Here is a 24,239-nt window from a genome sequence, read left to right as displayed (position 1 = left end):
CTGTTTTGTAGTTTGTCATATTCTGACATTTGACAGATTGTGTGATTGTCTGTAACTGGTTTTCCTATTCAGGCATAGCACTGAATTACACAGCACATTCAGTGAGTTCTATCATCTAAAAGGAAACACATCTGAAATAGGTCACATTCCATTTGATGTTTGTCTACATATGTGAGTTTGTTTCTTGCTCTCCATACGAACCCACTAGCAGTTTGACTTTTCTTTCAGGGTATCAGGTAATCACAAGAACTGGAAAGTATAGACAAACCACTAAATATGTGTGTGCACACACTTGCGTGCACACACCACATCACCACACCTCAGACAAACTCATCTGACCCACCTCCTTCAAACTCCGTCTGGCAGTTGTCTGCGTTCTCGTTGAGACTCTCCTCCTCGTTGATGATGATGTTCTCAATGTCCTTCATGGTGAGGTGGTCGCGGAAGGCTTGGAACAGGATGTGTTTCAGCTCCTCCAGGGTCATCCGTTGCATGTCGAACTGTGGTACGCGGAGAGAAGAGATGTCAGGGCACGCGCTCCACTACCCAGAGATCCACAGACGTCCCCAAGAGTAACCCCACCAACCAACCAATGAGAGTCTCTAGAGATTAACTGGACAACTGGAGATTAAAAGGTGTGTTTTTTTATAACTGTCCTTCATTACTTTGGACCTGTTGTTAAACTTAAATAAGATTAAATAAAGACCCAACATCTGTTCCTCTAATATCCACATACTCCATCACTCCTATTCTAAAGGTCACTGAATGTTGTGTGGAGAACTCTAATCAGTGTGCAATTATGGAGGGAAGATGAAGTTTACACTAATCTCCCACTGCTGTATGATATAACATTAACCTGCTGTCACAAATGACTCCGCCTCCCCTGTCAATCATGGCTGTGTTCATGTTTGCTTCCTCATTTCAGTCTTTCCATGTGCATCTGTTTACTCTCAGTGGCCACGCCCCTGCTCCACCCATCGTCACTGTCACACCCTTCACCTGTGTCTCCGTTCTGTGTACTCCATGCTCACTGGTCTCTGTCTCTGCCTCTCCCTCCTTCAGTTCTCCTGGTTTCAGTCCTGGTTTGTATCTGGCATTGTATGGCTAGTGTGTTCTTTCCATGTGCCCTGGTTTTGTTTAGGTTGTTATTTTGTTCTGATGATATCTCAGTGTTCTAGTTTCTTTGCTCTGGTAGATTCACTCTGTCCCCCTTTAATTACATTTAGCTCTATGGTTTCAGTTTGCTTATAATGGTTTTGTGCCCTCTCCCCAGTTACTATTAGTGATGCCCCGTCAATCCCACAGCCCCTGTGTGTCTAGACCTAGTGTGCACATTGGTTTGACTGTCTCGTGTTCCCCTGCATGTATTTCTCCCAATGTAGTGAATAAATACCAATCCTTCCCACAACTGTGTCCGCCTCCTTAGCTCCTTGGCCACCTGCCATTGCACCTGCGTGAGAACCTCACCAAAAAGCTGTTGTCCGTGTCACGTGCAGTGTCACAGCTTTGTGGTGAGTCTCTCACGTGAGAAACATAACCACTTCCTGTTAATATGTTACATTTTCTGCCTTTTTGTGACCTGTAGGGAAGTGTGTTTATGATATTGGTTTAATCACCGCAGCGTCATCCGTCACACGGATCAATGTGTCAGGTAATTCCCGCCGCACCAGATGAATGAGACACTTTATTTTCGAAACTGCCGGGCTGCAGGCTGCCTTACACCTTTTAAGAGGGAAAATTAATCCTTAAACAGAGAAAATTGCGATCCACTCCTCATCTTGATTTTCCAGAAAATTTGAGATTGAGTGTCTAATTTAGGTGAAGTTAAGTGGAAGTACTGTTAGAGCAGGCTGTGGTTTGATCAGATTAGATTAGTTAGATCAGACTCGTAATGAGACAAGAAGAGATTACAATAGCTGACAGGCTAATACATCTGGCAGCCTCAACTATTACAGACACAGTAAGAAGAACAAACTTCAACTGCTACTTCAAATAACATCCAGGGACCAATGAAAGCAGCCGTGAAACAGACAGCAAGATGATGGTTGGTCGAGAACCAACACGTTTGTTCATGTGTGTTAGATGGACTAGAAGGAGCTGAATGTGAGGCTTCTGTAGATCAGTCAGTTCAGACAGAGACGCATGCAGACAGAGACGTGTTCAGAGATGTGTTTAGACAGAGACATGTTCAGACAGAGACGCATCCAGACAGAGACGTGTTCAGACAGACGCGTGTTCAGACAGAGACGTGTTCAGACAGACGCGTCCAGACAGAGACGCGTTCAGACAGACGCGTTCAGACAGAGACGTGTTCAGAGATGTATCCAGATGGAGACATGTTCAGACAGAGACGAGTTCAGACAGAGACATGTCCAGACAGAGACATGTTCAGATAGAGACGAGTTCAGACAGAGACGCGTTCAGACAGAGATGTGTCCAGACAGAGACGCGTCCAGACAGAGACGCGTCCAGACAGAGACGAGTTCAGACAGAGACATGTCCAGACAGAGACATGTTCAGATAGAGACGTGTCCAGAGACGTGTCCAGACAGAGACGTGTCCAGACAGAGACATGTCCAGATAGAGACGTGTCCAGACAGAGACGTGTCCAGAGACATGTCCAGACAGAGACGTGTCCAGACAGAGACATGTCCAGACAGAGACGTGTCCAGAGACGCGTTCAGACAGACGCGTTCAGACAGAGACGTGTTCAGAGATGTATCCAGATGGAGACATGTTCAGACAGAGACGAGTTCAGACAGAGACATGTCCAGACAGAGACATGTCCAGATAGAGACGTGTCCAGACAGAGACGCGTTCAGACAGAGATGTGTCCAGACAGAGACGCGTCCAGACAGAGACGCGTCCAGACAGAGACGAGTTCAGACAGAGACGAGTTCAGACAGAGACATGTCCAGACAGAGACATGTTCAGATAGAGACGTGTCCAGAGACGTGTCCAGACAGAGACGTGTCCAGACAGAGACATGTCCAGATAGAGACGTGTCCAGACAGAGACGTGTCCAGAGACATGTCCAGACAGAGACGTGTCCAGACAGAGACATGTCCAGACAGAGACGTGTCCAGAGACGTGTCCAGACAGAGACGTGTCCAGAGACGTGTCCAGACAGTGACATGTCCAGACAGAGACGTGTCCAGACAGAGACGTGTCCAGACAGAGACATGTCCAGATAGAGACGTGTCCAGACAGAGACGTGTCCAGAGACGTGTCCAGACAGAGACGTGTCCAGACAGAGACGTGTCCAGACAGAGACGTGTCCAGAGACGTGTCCAGACAGTGACATGTCCAGACAGAGACGTGTCCAGAGACGTGTCCAGACAGAGACGTGTCCAGACAGAGACGTGTCCAGACAGTGACATGTCCAGACAGAGACGTGTCCAGAGACGTGTCCAGAGACGTGTCCAGACAGAGACGTGTCCAGACAGAGACGTGTCCAGAGACGTGTCCAGACAGAGACGTGTCCAGACAGAGACGTGTCCAGAGACGTGTCCAGACAGAGACGTGTCCAGACAGAGACATGTCCAGACAGAGACGTGTCCAGAGACGTGTCCAGACAGAGACGTGTCCAGAGACGTGTCCAGACAGTGACATGTCCAGACAGAGACGTGTCCAGACAGAGACGTGTCCAGATAGAGACGTGTCCAGACAGAGACGTGTCCAGAGACGTGTCCAGACAGAGACATGTCCAGACAGAGACATGTCCAGACAGAGACGTGTCCAGACAGAGACGTGTCCAGAGACGTGTCCAGACAGTGACATGTCCAGACAGAGACGTGTCCAGAGACGTGTCCAGACAGAGACGTGTCCAGACAGAGACGTGTCCAGACAGTGACATGTCCAGACAGAGACGTGTCCAGAGACGTGTCCAGAGACGTGTCCAGACAGAGACGTGTCCAGACAGAGACGTGTCCAGAGACGTGTCCAGACAGAGACGTGTCCAGACAGAGACGTGTCCAGACAGAGACGTGTCCAGAGACGTGTCCAGACAGAGACGTGTCCAGACAGTGACATGTCCAGACAGAGACGTGTCCAGAGACGTGTCCAGAGACGTGTCCAGACAGAGACGTGTCCAGACAGAGACGTGTCCAGAGACGTGTCCAGACAGAGACGTGTCCAGACAGAGACGTGTCCAGAGACGTGTCCAGACAGTGACATGTCCAGACAGAGACGTGTCCAGACAGAGACGTGTCCAGACAGAGACATGTCCAGATAGAGACGTGTCCAGACAGAGACGTGTCCAGAGACGTGTCCAGACAGAGACATGTCCAGACAGAGACGTGTCCAGACAGAGACGTGTCCAGACAGAGACGTGTCCAGAGACGTGTCCAGACAGTGACATGTCCAGACAGAGACGTGTCCAGAGACGTGTCCAGAGACGTGTCCAGACAGAGACGTGTCCAGACAGAGACGTGTCCAGACAGTGACATGTCCAGACAGAGACGTGTCCAGAGACGTGTCCAGACAGAGACGTGTCCAGACAGAGACGTGTCCAGACAGAGACGTGTCCAGAGACGTGTCCAGACAGAGACGTGTCCAGACAGAGACGTGTCCTCACCCCTCACTTACTACCTCACCACATTCTGCTTTCATGTTTTGGTGAAACTGGAGGGTGAAGACACACAGCGTCCTGCACAGTGGAGGAGGGTCTGCGTGGCCCTTCATGGTTAGGCTGCCAGTGCTTTGGGCCTGTGGAGAGGACCGAAGCACGACCCACCGCTAATGTTGTGTCGCGTGTGATCGCGCTCAGCACCTCCTCCGACAAAGAGGACATTACACTTTCTTTATAGTCTCACACCACATATCCTCTAGAAAGCAAATTGCATTTATATGTCTGGGAGAAGAGTCTTAATAACCTTTAGAACCGAACAGTAGTAAAATGGGTGTGTGTGTGTGTGTGTGTGTGTGTGTGTGTGTGTGTGTGTGTGTGTGTGTGTGTGTGTGTGTGTGAACTGCAGTCTTATGGCAGTGGTGCAGAATGGTTGGTGATCCCTTCTCATTTCTTTGTTTGAACCCATGGATAGCAGAAACAGAACCAGCACCCTAACCCTCTGTTCGCTTCTGCAGAACACCAGTCAGACACAGGGAACCTACTACAGCAGTGCCATTGGCTCATGGCTACACACACACACACACACCCTCACCGACACACCCTCACCATCTCGCCGTCACCGACACACCCTCACCATCACGCCCTCACCATCACGCCCTCACCAACACGCCCTCACCATCACGCCCTCACCATCACGCCCTCACCATCACGCCCTCACCATCACGCCCTCACCAACACGCCCTCACCAACACGCCCTCACCATCACGCCCTCACCATCACGCCCTCACCATCACGCCATCACCAACACGCCCTCACCAACACGCCCTCACCAACACGCCCTCACCATCACGCCATCACCATCTCGCCGTCACCGACACACCCTCACCATCACGCCCTCACCATCACGCCCTCACCATCACGCCCTCACCATCACGCCCTCACCATCACGCCCTCACCCACACACCCTCACCGACACACCCTCACCGACACACCCTCACCGACACACCCTCACCATCACGCCCTCACCGACACGCCCTCACCGACACGCCGTCACCGACACGCCGTCACCGACACGCCGTCACCGACACGCCCTCACCATCACGCCCTCACCGACACGCCCTCACCGACACGCCCTCACCGACACGCCCTCACCGACACGCCCTCACCGACACGCCCTCACCATCACGCCCTCACCATCACGCCGTCACCATCTCGCCGTCACCATCACGCCCTCACCATCACGCCGTCACCAACACGCCCTCACCATCACACCCTCACCAACACACCCTCACCAACACACCCTCAACAACACACCCTCACCAACACACCCTCAACAACACACCCTCACCAACATACAATCACCCCGTCACCAACACACCCTCACCATCACACCGTCACCAACACACCCTCACCAACATACAATCACCAACATACAATCACCAACACGCCGTCACCAACACGCCCTCACCAACACGCCCTCACCAACACGCCCACACCAACATACAATCACCAACACACCGTCACCAACACACCGTCACCATCACCCCGTCACCAACACACCCTTACCAACACACCCTCACCAACACACCCTCACCAACACACCATCACCAACATACAATCACCAACACACAATCACCAACACACCCTCACCAACACACCGTCACCCTCACACCGTCACCCTGCCACCAACAAACCCTCACCAACATACAATCATCAACACACCCTCACCAACACACACTCACCAACACACCGTCACCAACACACCCTCACCCTGTCACCAACACACCGTCACCATCACACCCTCACCAACACACCCTCACACCGTCACCAACACACCGTCACCAACACACCGTCACCAACACACACACACACCAACACACACACACACCAACATCACCATATTGCCACTTGCTGAGGAAAGCTGTCTGAAGAGTTTAAGATCTGGATACATTCTGGATACGTTTTGTATGTGTAATGTATACGTATGTATATGTTATATACACTCACCGGCTAATTTATTAGGTGCACCTGTCCAACAGCTCATTCACACAAATGTCGAATCAGCCAATCACATGGCAGCAACTCAATGCATTTAGGCATGTGGACATGACCAAGACGATCTGCTGCAGGTCAAAACTAGAATCAGAATGGGGAAGAAACGTGATTTAAGTGACTTTGAAAGTGGTGTGGTTGTTGGTGCCAGACGGGCTGGTCTGACTATTTCAGAAACTCAGCATCTACTGGGATTTTCACGCACAACCATCTCTAGGGTTTACAGAGAATGGTCAAAAAAGAGAAAATATCCAGTGAGTGGCAGTTCTGTGGGTGCAAATGCCTTGTTGATGCCAGAGGTCAGAGGAGAATGGTCAGACTGGTTTGACTCAAATAACCAGTTGTTACAACTGAGGCATGTAGAAGAGCATCTCTGAACACACAACATGTCGAACCTTGAGGTGGATGAAAACAAAAACAAACAAACAAACAAGATGCCGGGTGCCACCGGGTGCCACTCCTGTCAGCTAAGAACAGGAAACTGAGGCTACAATTCACACAAGGTCACCCATCTTCTGATGGCTACTTCCAGCAGGATATAACGCGTCATGTCATAAAGCGCGAATCATCAGACTGGTTTCTTGAACACAACTAGTTCACTGTACTCGAATGGCCTCCACAGTCACCAGATCTCAGTCCAATAGAGCACCTTTGGGATGTGGTGGAACGGGAGATTCACATCATGGATGTGCACCTGACAAATCTGCAGTAACTGTGTGATGTTATCATGTCAATATGGACCAGACTCTCTGAGGAATGTTTCCAGTACCTTGTTGAATCTACCACGAAGGATTAAGGCAGTTCTGAAGGCAAGAGGGGACCCAACCCAGTTCTAGCAAGGTGGACCTAATAAAGTGAGTGTATATGATAACATCTGGATGTCACAAATTGTATGCCTAATGAGCACAGTATAAATCTGTAAAAAAACAAACAAACAAACAAACAACAAAAAACCCTAAATTTATAATGTAAAAATACCAATGTTGAAATCTCTCTCTGACATGTTATACACACAAAGGCAGTCAGCCAATGTCAACACACAAACCGAAGTGCGGTAGCACATCACAATTACAGAAAGGGGTGATGACCTCCACAGAGAGGGATCATGACTAGGCCTGTCACGATAACAACATTTTCAGAACGATATATTGTCCCAGAAATTATCGCGATAAACGATAATATTATACTTATACTTGACGCGTCGCAAGCGGCGTGAAGGTCCGCGCGGCAAAAATGACAATCGCAGTGGCTCCGCCCGTGCGTGAGGGTCTCGGGCGCTGTCGTTTCGCGAGGTCGTGCACCTCTCGAATTTTGTAACTTCGCGTGCGCCGCGCCTCAGCGCAATGAACAAAGTCATGTTTGCAGGGTTCATACACCTTTACAAGGTGGAATTAAAGCACTTGTACGCCACTTTCAAGGTCCATTTCAATATTTCCCAGCACGTTAAACTTAAATAAGTTAAATATTTATACATATACTCGAAATAATTCGCTTTTAATCACATTATTTAATGGTGGTTTCTTTTCATAACGCCCAATCTTAACGCAGAGGTGGGACCAAGTCAGTGTTTTGCAAGTCTCAAGTAAGTCCAAGTCTTTATACCTCAAGTCCCGAGTCAAGTCTCAAGCAAAGACACTCAAGTCAAGTCAAGTCTCGAGTCAAGACAGGCAATAATCAAGTCAAGTCCCAAGTCTGAAACTTGGAATTTCAAGTCCTTTCGAGTCTTTTTTTTTTTTTTTACCAATGTTGCAGGTATATTTTTAATGTGAATAATAGACATGCGTTCTTTTTAAAATCTGTATTCTCCTCAAATCTTGATAAAACATGTGCAACTGAAAACACGAAGTATAAAAAAAAATTAAAATTACACCTCTTTATTGCACAATTCAATTTGTTAAACTTAGCTGCAAAAATATTCATACTTTAAACTACAATTTTCCAGAAATAAATATTCTGTGAAAAAGTCATAAGTAGAACTCCATGTTCAAATAAAAAGTGCTGATATTTTCACAGTACAATACAAAGAACCATAACAGCATTTTCCCTCTCTTCTCTTATCTGGTTTCTTGGAGAACATGTGTGAGTGACACAAGACAAACAAATATAAGAACTGAACAATTAACAGGAATCTGCAACTTTAGACATTTCAGTAAACTATTCTGCATTGCATTTGCTGGCCAAAAGTATGTATGTCATTTGTGCACGATGAATGATGTCCCCATAGCTGAAAACTCGCTCCACTTTTGTCAATATATTTTTTTCTCGACGTAGATGTCTTCAAATACACAATCCATGCTGGGATAGAACTGGATATTATGATGGTGACAGAGAGAGGCTCTCTTCCCCGAGTTCAGATACAGAACCCAGGGATGCCAACTATCACGCATTGAGCGTGAGACACACGCATTTGACCGTCTTCACACGCTCTCACGCCACACATCCGAATATCTCACGCCGGAAAAAAATCTAGTTTATTTACCTCTGATCCACATCTATGATTCAATGAGTTACTAGTTCGCTCTGGCACCAACCACTGGCGATCGATCGATCGCGATATAATACTTAATTTGTGTCCATTTTACACCCCGCCCGGTAAAAATTTACGTTCGCCAACCCCCCATTTGATTGGTTGTGCTGCAGCCCATGCACACACACACGTACAGAGTGTGGAAAAGCAGAGGACTGGTCTGCGTCAGAAGGACGGAAATGAAATTAATGGGGCGCACTTTATAAATATTAATATGCGTTTTAAAATTTAGATTTGGGGTAAAAAAAAAATCAAGTCTTTGCAAGTAAACAGGTTCAAGTCCAATTCAAGTCCCAAGTTATTGGTGTAAAAGTCCAAGTCAAGTCTAAGTCTCTGAATATTTTTTCAAGTCAAGTCAAAAGTCTTAATATTAATGACTCGAGTCTGACTCGAGTCCAAGTCATGTGACTCGAGTCCCCACCTCTGTCTTAACGTCTTCACATTCTCTCATGTTTCATCCTGGAATTACAAGATGCTCGTATTTGTTAACGTAATACAAGAGAACTGTTCAGTCAGATATTTGTTGTGAAACGAACAAATTCCAGCACTTTTCAAACTTGAAACACAAAAGCAACATTAAAGTTCATCAGGTAAATGTTCCTTCCCCTGTTTTTGACGGGTGTTTCTTATACTACCACATATCGTTTCGAACAGCACTGCAAAGAAAAGCAAGTATAAACGCTTCCACCGTTCGCGGAGGCAGGCGGAGTAGCGCGCTGTCCTGTTGCCACGGTGCACTAACGCTGTGGCCAATGAGAGCTGTCCTGTTGTCACAGTGCACTGATGCTGTGGACAATCGGATCTGGCCTGTTGCCACGGTGCACTGATGCTGTGGCCAATGAGAGCTGTCCTGTTGTCACAGTGCACTGATGCTGTGGACAATCGGATTTGGCCTGTTGCCACGGTGCACTAACGCTGTGGCCAATGAGAGCTGTCCTGTTGCCACGGTGCACTGAAGCTGTGGCCAATCACAGCTCAGCCTAACTGCATCCAGCAGTCTCATGATGTAATATGGGCATGTGTGAGAGAGTGAGAGGTAGTGAAGGAATAAATCACTCCTCCCCCACCAAACACATCCAACACGTCCTGCATCAACACACTCTTCAGTTTGAACTGCAGTCCTGAGACACTCCTGACGTCACTCTTATCTGACAGGAACACCCTGCCATACACCTCTACTAACTGGGGTCCCTCACTCCGCCTCCCTGCAGGGGGACACAAAACCCTTCACCCCCCCACACGCCCCAGTGCCTCAGGGTTAGCTAGACCTTCACCCGCATTTATTTACTTATTTGAGTTCTCTCATTTAAGGCTGGAAATGGGAACATGAGTGCACTGGTGTTCAGAAAGCTCCAACCATGACTGACATTTCCGAACACACGCAGTGACAGAAATATGAAGCAGTACTGAGCATCTGAGGATGAGCACAAACACACACACACACACACACACACACACACACACACACACACACACACACACACACAGTTCTCTGGGCCACCGTGGCGTCCACTGAGAGACACAGCTTTCTCATTTCCAGAAGCCATTTAGCAGGTCATGCTACATCATGGCTCCAGTATTACCATGAGCAACCAACCAGAAACAGGACCTCTGTGGACCTCCGTGGTTTATGGGACTCTGATAACATTCCCACATTCTAGCGTGAGCACTGCACTTCAGATAAAACACTCACAGGAACGTACCACCACTAGTTTTTGAGACATGTATCGGAAATAATTGGATATTACTCCCGTTTGTGTCCTGGAGCGGTCGTCATAGCAACGGCTCCTTCAGTTGTGCCGTGGTCTCTGTACGCAATACAACAGCTACAGAACAGGACTCTGCTATTTCTGTCCTGCACCACTGCACCGCCCGCGGGGAGACAGGAAGAAGCTGAACCAGGTGACTCACAAACCTGCTAGACTCAAGGGTTCACGCTGGGGTCACGGAGGGTCAAACAGGGGCTGGTAACTACGCAGGGCTCTGCATGGAGACACAGTAATATTACCCTAACCCTAACCCTAACTCCAGAGTCAAAAGTGCATCAGCATGTGGAACAATAAAAATAATAAAAAAATAAATGATGAAATAAAAATGCATGGCTAGTAAATTTATGGACAAGGAGCATTTTAATCGTTCCCCCTGAAGAAGATGAGGAGATGCGGGAGAATGATGGTGCGCCAGGCTGTACGGCAGAGCCCCGAGTTCCACGTGTCCTTGGTAGCAGCTCCAGTGTATCGATCAGAGTTTCTCAACAGCTCAAACGTTACGGCACCCAGCCGCCCTGCCCCCATCAGCCCTAAAGGATGGGGCCATTACCTGAGCTTACCAACATGTCACAGAGCAGAGTTCAGGATAACCAGGGATCTGACAGGATAACCAGGGATCTGACAGGATAACCAGGGAACTGACAGGATAACCAGGGACCTGACAGGATAACCAGGGATCTGACAGGATAACCAGGGATCTGACAGGATAACCAGGGACCTGACAGGATAACCAGGGACCTGACAGGATAACCAGGGACCTGACAGGATAACCAGAGATCTGACAGGATAACCAGGGACCTGACAGGATAACCAGGGACCTGACAGGATAACCAGAGATCTGACAGGATAACCAGGGACCTGACAGGATAACCAGGGATCTGACAGGATCTGCTGGTGTCTGATCTCTCCCAATATGAGGGTAACAGTCCCTAGAGCTCCGATTACCATGGGAACCACTATCATCTTCAAATGATGTAACTGGTGGAAATTATAGTGTGTGAGCACACGTATGTGTGTACATATATACACTTTTGTCTGTGTGTATATCCATTAGTGTGTGCACATACACACACACAAATAAAATAGAAAAATAAATCACCGCTACACTCGTCGTCTCTGGTCACAGAATCTCCACTGCAACTGCGTCTTCATAATTGAAACATCACTAGATCAGCTATGAAAGCGCTAAAATTCTCCACTGTGACATGTGCAGGTGTGTGACACACAGACCCCCAGAAACCCAGTGTGATGAACTACACAGCCACGCCTCCTCCCAGTGTGATGAACTACACAGCCACGCCTCCCAGTGTGATGAACTACACAGCCACGCCTCCTCCCAGTGTGATGAACTACACAGCCACGCCTCCCAGTGTGATGAACTACACAGTTATGCCTCCTCCCAGTGTGATGAACTACAGTCACGCCTCCTCCCAGTGCGATGAACTACACAGCCACGCCTCCCAGTGTGATGAACTACACAGTCACACCTCCCAGTGTGATGAACTACACAGCTACACCTCCCAGTGTGATGAACTACACAGCCACGCCTCCCAGTGTGATGAACTACACAGTCACACCTCCCAGTGTGATGAACTACACAGCCACGCCTCCCAGTGTGATGAAATACACAGCCACGCCTCCCAGTGTGATGAACTACACAGTCACACCTCCCAGTGTGATGAACTACACAACTACACCTCCCAGTGTGATGAACTACACAGCCACGCCTCCCAGTGTGATGAACTACACAGCCACGCCTCCCAGTGTGATGAACTACACAGCCACACCTCCCAGTGTGATGAACTACACAGCTACACCTCCCAGTGTGAACTACACAGCCACACCTCCTCCCAGTGTGATGAACTAGACAGCCACACCTCCTCCCAGTGTGATGAACTAGACAGCCACACCTCCTCCCAGTGTGATGAACTAGACAGCCACACCTCCTCCCAGTGTGATGAACTACACAGCCACGCCTCCTCCCTGTCAACAAACCCCTTTCATGTACAACAGCTTCACAAAACAAGACAGGTGTCAATTATGAGAAACACCAGCTATTTGATATGCTCTTCTTTCTACCTGAAAACAAATAATAAAATAAATACTTGTGAAAATAAATGTGAAATAAATATATTTATGTGTATTTGGCTGAAGTCCTACCACATGAATATGAAAAAATTTTATAAAACCATGATAAGTTAAAACACCAATTAATTAACCAATTACAACAACAAGAGAAATAGTCTCCTCCCATAGTGGGTTGATGACTCTGAATAACTCATGTCCCAGTAGAAACGTCTCTTCCAAATAGTTTTCAGTGGCAATGCAAGAGATGAATATACACACAAATTAGCAAAAGATGTTTTTTCATCGGTGGTGAATTGGTCTTGCCTGGTCTTGCCTTGTTCAACACTGACTGGTTAAACGATTCTCAGATTTATTGGACACGCCAGGCGGGTGGAGTTCATTATCCTCTTAGAAAACAGAGGGAATTACTACGTACTACAGCATGCGGACATGCTTTATGGCTCATCAACGTATTCAGGCATAAATTATGATGTAAAAATGTCATATGCTGTATAATATGCTGAATGAAAAGAGAAATGCTTTGATCTTTGTTAGTCTTTGGCCCGTTTTGCACTAAATACTCATCATCTTCATAACATTCGTCACGGTGTCGTTCATCACAGTGTCGTTCATCACGGTGTGGAGATTGTGTGGGTGTGTGAGCTGACACAGCTGTCATATCAAACACAGTACAGACATGTTCTTTGGGTTTAAGTACACACTGGGGTTACTCTCTATCCCTCTCTCTCCATCTCTCTCTCCCTCTCTCTACCCCTCTATCTCTCCCTCTTTTTGTAGCTTTAAGAGCCTAAATCAGCAAAAAAGAAGAAAAGTAATTAGACAGACCAGGTTTATTCAAATTATCAGATTCTTCTTGTTCCCAACACCTGAAGGCCGACTGTGTCTTAAAGGTTAGAGGAAATGGCTTTCAAAGGTTGGTGGTTGAATCCCCTGAACCAGAAATAACCTGCCCTTGAGCAAGGCACCTAACTAATGCCCCAACTGCTCCCTGGTGCCATAATAGTTGGCTGTCTGCTGTTCTTGCCGTGTGTGTGTGTGTGTGTGTGTGTGTATGTATGTGTGTGTGTGCGCAATCACTGCCCCTAATGGACTCTAGTAAATGTGTAATTTTAATTATGCTCAATCTCGTGGCTGTATTTGACAACTTATTACACACAAGTGTCTCCATCGTACTGTAGGTTTCTCTGTCATACTGTAGGTATCTACGGGAAGGTACCAGACTGGTTTTCCTTACTCTCAAAGATCATACTGCTGCAGTCCAGCTGGGTAGATACAGTTTCATCCCTATGATGTACCTCAAAGCTCCTTTCTGGGTCCTGCCCTCTATTCTCCATACATGCACTGGACCCTATTTCTCACAGATATGGCACTCACAGCGCTGGCAGGGCTTTTAACAGGTTCAAGTAAAAGAGGAGGAATTATTCCACTGTTATCTTCCTTACACTGTCTGCCAGAAAAGTTTAAAATTGATTTTTAAAGCAGCACAGGGTCTAGCACCATAATCCCCCACCAGGTCCACTTAGGTCATCGAATAATTTACTGCTTACGGCTCAGAGCTCTCAAAATGTAACAGATTATAGCCCCAAAATTATGGATGACTTACCAATTAATGTGAAGCTCACTCGCACTATTACAGAATTTAAGTCCACCTTTACAACTTGGCTATCTTGGCTTTTGTCTAGATGTCTAGATGACATTATTTTGTATTTATTATTCGTTTTGAATCTCTGTTATACTGTTTGTGTTTATGATGTGTGTTTTATAGTTTCAGGATTTTAATGTTTGTTTAGTTGTAACATAATATAGTTGTTTTATTATTTTATCTGCGTCCAGCACTTTGTGTTTTAAAATGTTTTTTAAATGAGATATAAATGTAACTTAGTGTGTTAACCTTTGTGTGTGTGCGCATGTGTGTGTGTGCACGTGTGTGTGTGAGAGAGTGAGTGAGTGTCGGTGTGTGTGTATCAGACCAGATGAGTTCAATTCAGAGAGAGAATTTCCCCAATGGGGTCAATAAAAGTCCCTCTTCTTCTTTTAAAATTTTACAAGCATTAAGTCACAAGTCGAGTCACTAGTCTGTTAATGCTAAGCATACACTAGAAGACTTTAAAAACACTAAAGTCTAAGAATGCCACACTGACTAACCAGAGACTATGATTTCACATAGACTGGGGAATCATCATTTGCAAGACTTGCAACTCAACATTTGCATCAAGAATCCTTTGAGATGATTCCACCCATGCTCCTGTCGCACAGCAGAGCAGAAACAGAAGCAGCATCTGGCCACAGCTGCACTTGTGGTCAAAAAGAAGAAGACCAGCTTCACGAGGCCTCCTGGATTCTCCTGCCTGTCACTCACCCCCCCAGTCTGAGATGTTCCTGGACCAACTTGGCGTCATCCTGTTTGGTGCTGGAGGAACTTACCTACTGGTTGTTGACGATGTCACATCACTATTTGCATGAGCTGAGACTAATAACTCATGAAAATATTAAATATGGTTGATTTATCAGAATGTCAAGATAAGAAAACACAACAACAAAGATATAAGGCAACGTTCCTCACACCTCACAACACACATCTCACACCTTATACCTCACACTTCATACCTCATACCAAACGAGAGTGGGAGTGTCACAACTCTCATGGTTTGATTCAGTTGAAATCTTCTGCTGTAGTGAAATTTAATGTAAGACGTGATAAGTACAAGCTGAGCTCGGCTGAGTTCGACTTGCTGACTCAAGTCTGCGTGTCTCAAACACACATCTGTGTCAGAGTCTGAGTGGCAGGCTGACAAAATATATAGGAACTTTTGGGAATGATTTTCAACAAAGTTTATTTATGTGAAATGTACAAGAAAAGCAAGAGACTGCAGATATGTGATTAGCATGGTTTGTATTGATATATACGTATCATTATACAGTAAATATACAGTGTGTATGTGTTTCTGCATGAGTACATATTTGCGTGTGCGAGTGTGTGTGCGTGCAAATGTGTGTGTGAGTGTTTGTATGTGCGCATGTGTTTTTTTGTGTGTGGGTGTGTATGTAAATGAGGGAGCTGGACAAAGATTGTGTGCGAGAGAGAAATAGATAGCCAGAGAGAGAGAGAGAGAGAGAGAGAGAGAGAGAGAGATATGTAGTTTATTCCTGTGTAATGGTACGACACTATTGTAGCCATTCTGACTATACAAACCCCAACATGGCTGTTAGCTGCTTCCTCAGGAAGACCCTCCTCCTGGGTGTCTTACTCCCCAACACAGGACGGCATGACGGCAACACCAATCAAGAAACATTGAAAATGGACGTGTAATTTCACACTAATCTAAGGTCCGTGTGTAGCAACATGACATGATTAGCACATTTGCTGGAGAGTGCTGGGTGTCGTCATGACAACACTTCCTGGAGTGCAAGCTAATGGCAAGTAGCCATGTTGTGTGGCTAACCACTGGCGACGTGTCGTGCTAGTTTCCGGGTCATGTTTGAGGAAGATAACTGCCCAGATTTGTTCTTCTTTCCTGCATGACGTGCGGGACACCGTCATCTCGTCTGTTGTCCTAGAGCAAACGTGACCCCACTGACACAGACAGAGACTTAACTGATGCTTCAGCTGTTTCCACAGTATAAAGATTACAGCTACACCTACACTGAACACTGTTCCTCCTGCTACACCTACACTGAACACTCATTCTCCTGCTACACCTACACTGAACACTGTTCCTCCCACTATGATGTAACAAACACCTTCAAGATCTTCAATGTTGCTCTGGGACTGATGTGTGTGAAGCTTGTAAAGTCTGAATGTTCTCTTTCTCGTTATGCTAATATTTCTGTGATATCCCAATAACTTTCTTATATACATTTACACACACACTCACCAGCCACTTTATTAGGTACACCTTGCTAGTACCAGGTTGGACCCCATTTTGCCTTCAGAACTGACTTAATCCTTCGTGGCAGATTCAACAAGGTACTGGAAACATTCCTCAGAGAGTCTGGTCCATATTGACATGATAACATCACACAGTTGCTGCAGATTTGTCGGCTGCACATCCATGATGTGAATCTCCCGTTCCACCACATCCCAAAGGTGCTCTATTGGACTGAGATCTGGTGTGGAGGCCATTCGAGTACAGTGAACTCATTGTCATGTTCAAGAAACCAGTCTGAGATGATTTGCTAAGGATTAGCCTAATTCTGACCCTACCATCCGAATGTCGCAGCAAAAATCGAGACTCATCAGACCAGGAAACATTTTTCCAATCTTCTATTGTCCAACTTTGGTGAACCTGTGCAAATTCTAGTCTCAGTTTCCTGTTCTTAGCTGACAGGAGTGGCACCCGGTGTGTCTTCTGCTGCTGTAGACCATCTTGTTTGTTTGTTTGTTTTTGTTTTCATCCACCTCAAGGTTTGACGTGTTGTGTGTTCAGAGATGCTCTTCTACATGCCTCGGTTGTAACAACTGGTTATTTGAGTTATTGTTGCCATTCTATCAGCTCAAACCAGTCTGGCCATTCTCCTCTGACCTCTGGCATCAACAAGGCATTTGCACCCACAGAACTGGAGCTCACTGGATATTTTATCTTTTTCGGATCATTCTCTGTAAACCCTGGAGATGGTTGTGCGTGAAAATCCCAGTAGATCAGCAGTTTCTGAAATACTCAGACCAGCCCGTCTGGCACCAACAACCACGTCACATTCAAAGTCACTTAAATCACCTTTCTTCCCCATTCTGATTCTCGGTTTGAACTGCAGCAGATCGTCTTGGCCATGTCTACATACCTAAATGCATTAAGTTGCTGCCATGTGATTGGCTGATTCAACATTTGTGTTAATGAGCGGTTGGACAGGTGTATCTAATAAAGTGGCGAGTGTATATTTAAAAAATGCATCATTACATCAGTATGTAATGAGATGTAAAAAGCTGTCAGTTTTTTTTATTGTATGTATACCAGCAAGATGTCTGCTCCACATGCCTGAAATAATGACCTGAAGAACCAGAGTCTCTCTGAACACAATACACCAGGAAGACTGAGGTGGAATTAGATGAGGTTTTTAAGTTCATCTTCTGAATGCTGACCTGAAATGTCACTTAAACACTTAAAGCTCTTGTTTCAGCCAAACCTATTCACATTCTATTCACATTCGCTGCTCAGAACCCAATAATAGAACAGGGATCACAAGGAGAATCATTTTAAAGCAAAATATGAAAGAAGACTTGCAATGAAAAGACTCAACTGCATGTGGAACACAAGTGTGTCTGAAAATTAATGTCTGGAGAAACTCCAGACACACCACACAGTCTCGAAAAGCAGACACACCACACGGTCTCGCAATGCAGACACATCACACAGTCTTGAACAACAGATATAGCAGTACGGAAATGAAAGACAACACTGATGTTTAGAGTATTTCTTCTGCAAACAGCTCAGGGTGATGAACATGTTCCATATGTTGTGAGGACCAGGAGAAGCGCAGAACATGCACCACATAGAGGGCCAGACTGGTGGCACTGAGACAGCCAGCTCTCCTGACACTACATCAAACCAATGAACTTCATGCAATATTCACTTTATTATGTTGGCTAACACATGATGAATAGACAGTGGCCACGTGCCCCAGAGCAGACGTGAGTCTTCCTCAGTCCTGAGACGAGGATGCTGGGAAGTCGGATGTCTGAAGGCAGGAGTGCAGAGCAGCTCAGTGTGGCATGACGCGGGCGGAAACGCTGAGCTGGCCTCCTGTGCACCGGGAAGCTCCCTTAATTGTGTTACTTCATCACTACAGCTCTTGTGGAGCATTAGCATGCTCATTACCATGCTCATTACCATGCTCATTACCATGCTCATTAGCATGCTAGGACGTTGCTGCTCCTGCCGAACTGATATTTCACACTTCCTGGGTTAAATGGCTATTTCAAGACTTCCAGCTTTCATTACACTATGTATGTGAGGCAGAGCTGTTTCATTCAAATAATCAGACAGGTTGGATAAATGGTTGCAGTCCACATACATGTATATACATGTGTATATATATTTAATAGACTAAGAAAATAGTTTTTCCTGATTTGAGTTTAAGGTGTAAGTATGACATGTGGTACTGAAGAGCATAGCTGTAACCATGGCTGTAACCATGGCTGTAACCATGGCTGTTACCATGGCTGTTACCATGGCTGTTACCATGGCCGTAACCACATGCCTCCAGCTGTGTTGTGTCATTCCACCTACATGTCAGTTCTCCAAACGAACAGTTCCTGCACAGCGCAGCCTTACCAACAAACAGCATCCGTATCTTCTCAGACTGATTAGACAGAAAAATCAGAAATCACAGCTCACGTGCAGCACGTCACAGCCATGTCACTCTCTCAACTCAAGCATCACCTCATGGAGCGAGCATTTAACCTGCGTTCAGAAATCCTCAGCAAAGATCTTACTGTGTGTGCAAGAGGAGTAGTAGACTAACGTTATTTTGGAATCTTGAAAATGACTGTAGACTGATACAAGCCCATCCAGGTCATTAGACATAACTAGTGTGTTGCAGATGTGTGTGGCAGGTGATGTCACAGGAGATGTGTCTGTAATTCAGTGGCAATTTCCAGGTGAAAACAGCTTGGCTAACAGAGAGAGAGAACACTCTCATAGGAGAAAAGATCTTTGCTTTTCCTGAAAGCACACAACCAACTTTAATAGGGCCATGCTTTCATAATTAAACCTGGTAAACCTTCAACACTTCAACACATAATTACAACACTATTATGTAATTATAGAAATTCTTCAACATGTACACCAGACAAACATTTCTTACATCACGGTCACTCCCGGTTAACCGTAAAGACCTTCAGACATGGCATCACCGTGAGTGAGAGCACTCCAGGGTGAGGTGTGGCTCAGGGACTACAGTGGTCTTACAGTGGCCCTACAGTGGTCTTACAGTGGCACTACAGTGACCTTACAGTGGCACTACAGTGACCTTACAGTGGCACTACAGTAACCCTGCAGTGACCCTACAGTGGTCCTACAGTGACCCTACAGTGGCACTACAGTAACCCTACAGTGGCCTTACAGTAACCCTACAGTGACCCTACAGTGGCCCTACAGTGACCCTAATATTCCCATTATGTCCAGTGGGGAAAGCCCGCGTGAACAAGTCATTATCCACTGTCAGAAGCTCCTTAACCATCCCTGCCTTAGCAGCCTGGTTTACAATAGTCCCCCATTCTGGGAGCGATTAATAAGCCTGGAGTTCAGCAATAATTAAAGTGTGTATACTTCCAGGGCTGAGAGCAAGCAGCAGGCTGCCAGTAGGGGGCGACAAAACAGACGGGGTTTGGAGTGACGGGGAGCTTTAGTCACCATGTGCTGGGTTGTGCACTGCAGGAGAACCGTATGAGTGTGATGCCCAGGGCAAAACCACTGATCCCACAAAGCCACACAGCAATGACAAAACTACGGACGACGGTGACAAGGGAGCACCAATCAGAACATGATGCATCACATGATGCCTCTAGTGAAAGATGGCTACCAGAGTAGGACAATCTTCATGAGAGTGAACCCTACGGCTGCAGTATAAGGGAAACACAGAGTAACGGTGTCTCAGGGTGTGATGGGTAACGAAAGAGGAATAAGAAAAGAACAGAAACTCAAAAGAAGCTCAAAGAAACTCAGCACAGCCAAGATCCATACCAGGACACCTCTCGCTGTGTCCCGCGCGTCCTGTGACCACCTCTCCCTGCGTCTACCACACCCTGTGGACACTCCTCCTCCTCTTCCTCCTCCTCCTCCACTCCGTCCAACACAGCCCGTCTCTTGCCTTATCACATCCCAGCATGCATCACTGAACCACGAGGCCCACGGGTCTCACACTCGGGGCACACACTCCTGCTTACCTGCCAGAATATGCTGTCTATCGTTTGTCCGAGGAAGCCTTCCCGCGTGTCGGACGACAACAGCTTGGGCCCCAGTATAGTCATGAACTCTTCAAAATCCACCTGTCCATCTCCTACAAACAACAAAGCAAACAGGTTCAGCAGCATTCAAGAGTCCCCTGTCCCCCTAGATGGAGAGCTGGACAGACAGACAGATGACGTCATGGTGTATGGCACTGTGCCTGAAAACCTGTGTACATGCATCACACACATCTGTATAACCTGCTTTACAGTAATTACAACAGGTTTGTAATAACAATGCATATGGAGGCTGGTATTAGCTGTAGCAAGATGGATATTTACATGAATATTTATACTTAATAAAGACCCTAATGTTCCACCAGACTACAGCACTTCACTGTTCATGTGTAATCATGCCTGTGCAGCTACTCTGGTGCAGCAGGGGGCGCTGTGCTCTGGGCTGCCGTGTTTGGCTGCTGTGGACACTCCAGCTGCTCGGAGCAGCTGCACTCTGGCGCCGACGTCTCACCCCCAGCACACACCGCTCACTCCTTCCTCAACAATCACGTCTCCTTGTGATCGCCAGGCGATCTCCGGCCAGGACCCCACCGCAGAGCGGAGATGTGAGTGAGTGTGTAACTGCTCGAGACGTGCTGGAAGACAGTCACATCATCCTGTCATCCTGTCATGTCCTGAACACAGCAGCCCAGCTGGTTCTGAGTACGACTGCGGTGTGGATGTTAACTGTCCTCCAGACGGTGTGTCCCCAGAGCCCCAGGGCCAGAGTCTGGGCTGCACAGTGAGCAGGAGGAGTTAAAGCAGAGGAACCACAGAGGATCATAAACGTGGGATGATGGAACGGCATTTGGCACCATCACCATGTTGGTCCAGCATTACACCCCCAACACCCTGGGGTCGCCCAGAAACCACACACAGAACCACCACACTTAATAGTTCACATAGCCTTTGATTAAACCGACCTTTCCAAATCAAACACATCATTCTCTCTCTTAGTAACTGTTTGATGACTAACACCAATCATCCATAACTATGTAATCTCCATTATGGGATTTGAGTTTTGATTACAGTAGTTCCAGTTCACTAGACAGATGCATGCTGGGTGTTCTGCTGTTTCTCTGCTGCTAGAGCAGATGTCAGTGTGCAGGTCTGCCTCAAGCATCCTGTTAACTTTCATCATAAAATATGTTAGTTATAAAGGATGTGATAGGACAGAATAAAGTTAAAAAAAAAAACAATTTTGGCAAAGCAGATCTCCAGCCCATCTCCTAATCCAGCCGCTCTCCTAATTCAGCCCCTCTCCTAATCCAGCCGCTCTCCTAATCCAATCCCTCTCCTAATCCAATCCCTCTCCTAATCCAGCCCCTCTCCTAATCCAGCCCATCTCCTAATCCAGCCCATCTCCTAATCCAGCCGCTCTCCTAATCCAATCCCTCTCCTAATCCAATCCCTCTCCTAATCCAGCCGCTCTCCTAATCCAGCCGCTCTCCTAATCCAGCCCCTCTCCTAATCCAGCCGCTCTCCTAATCCAGCCGCTCTCCTAATCCAGCCGCTCTCCTAATCCAGCTGCTCTCCTAATCCAGCCCCTCTCCTAATCCAGCCCCTCTCCTAATCCAGCCCTCCCTATTGCTGCCCTGTGTTGACAGAGTAACATCTATGTACTCATTATCTGTATTTATTTGTGTGTGAACTGCAGACCAGAGTTTACCTTGTTGAGAAAAACATTTCTCAAAAGTCCCAGCATGCCTTATTAGTTTGTAACTAAAGATATAAATGGGTGTATTATTGCATTACTGAGTTAAAGAAACAGAAATGTGTTTGCTATGTGTAACTATGTTACGGTATTAAGTAAAAATAAATGTGTGTATTATTGCATTACTGTAGTAAGCTTTTCATGCGTGGATAGACTGGCCTGCCTGTGAGGGGCTAGTTTTCAACAGCACAGAGCTCATTTATACACTATAGAAAACACTACAGACCCACGTCTTTTCATTCTGAGTCAGACAGTGAAATTGAGGAGTAATAAACCCCTGGACTCAAACACAAAATGAGCAAAGACATCTGCCCTGGTGCACTGGGACAGTCCATACTGGGACAGTGCATACTGGGACAGTGCATACTGGGACACGCCACACTGGGACACGCCACACTGGGACACTCCACACTGGGACACTCCACACTGGGACAGTCCATACTGGGACAGTGCATACTGGGACACTCCACACTGGGACACTCCACACTGGGACACTCCACACTGGGACACTCCACCATAGGTTCTGGAAATCATGTGGTAAATGTTGTAAAGTTCCCAGTTGTTATTCTCTCGTTCACCGTCTTGTTTTTCTGTTTACATTTACAGTTTTTTACAACTGCTAACGTGCGTTTGCCAATACTTCAGATACATTTTCAAAACTCTAAACACAGCAACACATTTACCTCATGCAAATAGCCAAATAGTTAATATCCTGTTCAAAAGCACATTTTCTTAACAAAATACCAACTCTGCATTTCACAACGCAAACAAAGTTTTCTCTTTATACACCAACTTTGTTAAAACACAGCAAACCTGGTTCAGTATCCAATCATTCTTTCAAACACTAGCACAGATTCTCTATTCGACATGAACATAGTCAATCACTGCACAACCACTGTAAAAAAACTAACATTTGAAGGCAGTACAGAAACACCATTACATGTAACATTTTACTCTCTCACAGCAAACAACAGATATTTTACAGTAACATCTGTTGTTTTCTTAGTCAGTTCATTTTTACTGTAATCCGCTTCATTTGGACTTTTTTTTCAAATGTGTGCATTTTTGGCAACATACTGTCTACACAATGAGTGATATTTACTGTTAGGTACTATATGGAATGTAGATTAGACAAAAAAGGAGTCAGTAACAGTTTTGCAGTAAAGGTTATATATTACTGTTATTTTTACTGCTACATTGTCCCATCACAAATGTCCTGGTGTTTCCTCCCACCTGTTCCCTTTCTGCTTCTGGAACCAGTTGTTGGTAGAATTCATTCAAAAACTATAGAAGGAGGTCACTGTTATAGGGACCAATCTGGCATTTGTGAAGGACCAAACCAGCACTCTATATGTGCAAAAAATATATATTACAGTAATAGCTTTTCAGCTGCCTTTGTTTTTGCAGAACTTTGGATTTTATACAGTGTTTAAGGTTTTGAACCTTAGGTTTTCATTTTTGACATGTTGTGTGCAAGCAATTGTAAATAAGACAAAAATGATGCAGAATGTTGTTATTGGATAACCTTGTGTGTATAAAAATGTAAGCATTATAGAAATATGTAAAATTACTGCATTTTG

The 24,239-nt window shown here is 46.1% G+C and overlaps 1 protein-coding gene across 4 annotated transcripts in view; it reads right to left on the bottom strand.

Moving 5' to 3' along the window:
* Nucleotides 1-24,239, bottom strand: part of caln1 (calneuron 1) — a 53,682-nt gene that overhangs the window by 8,555 nt on the left and 20,888 nt on the right. For all 4 annotated transcript variants that reach the window (XM_076976904.1, XM_076976905.1, XM_076976903.1 and 1 more), the window contains 2 exons: nucleotides 20,889-21,001; nucleotides 344-500 (listed from right to left, as the gene is read on the bottom strand). In XM_076976904.1, coding sequence (XP_076833019.1) covers nucleotides 344-500; nucleotides 20,889-21,001 — 270 coding nt within the window. The remainder of the gene's footprint in view (nucleotides 1-343; nucleotides 501-20,888; nucleotides 21,002-24,239) is intronic.

The sequence above is a fragment of the Brachyhypopomus gauderio genome, chromosome 16, assembly GCF_052324685.1.
Source record: "Brachyhypopomus gauderio isolate BG-103 chromosome 16, BGAUD_0.2, whole genome shotgun sequence".
NCBI lineage: Eukaryota > Metazoa > Chordata > Actinopteri > Gymnotiformes > Hypopomidae > Brachyhypopomus > Brachyhypopomus gauderio.
This window is presented reverse-complemented; position numbering and strand designations above follow the sequence as displayed.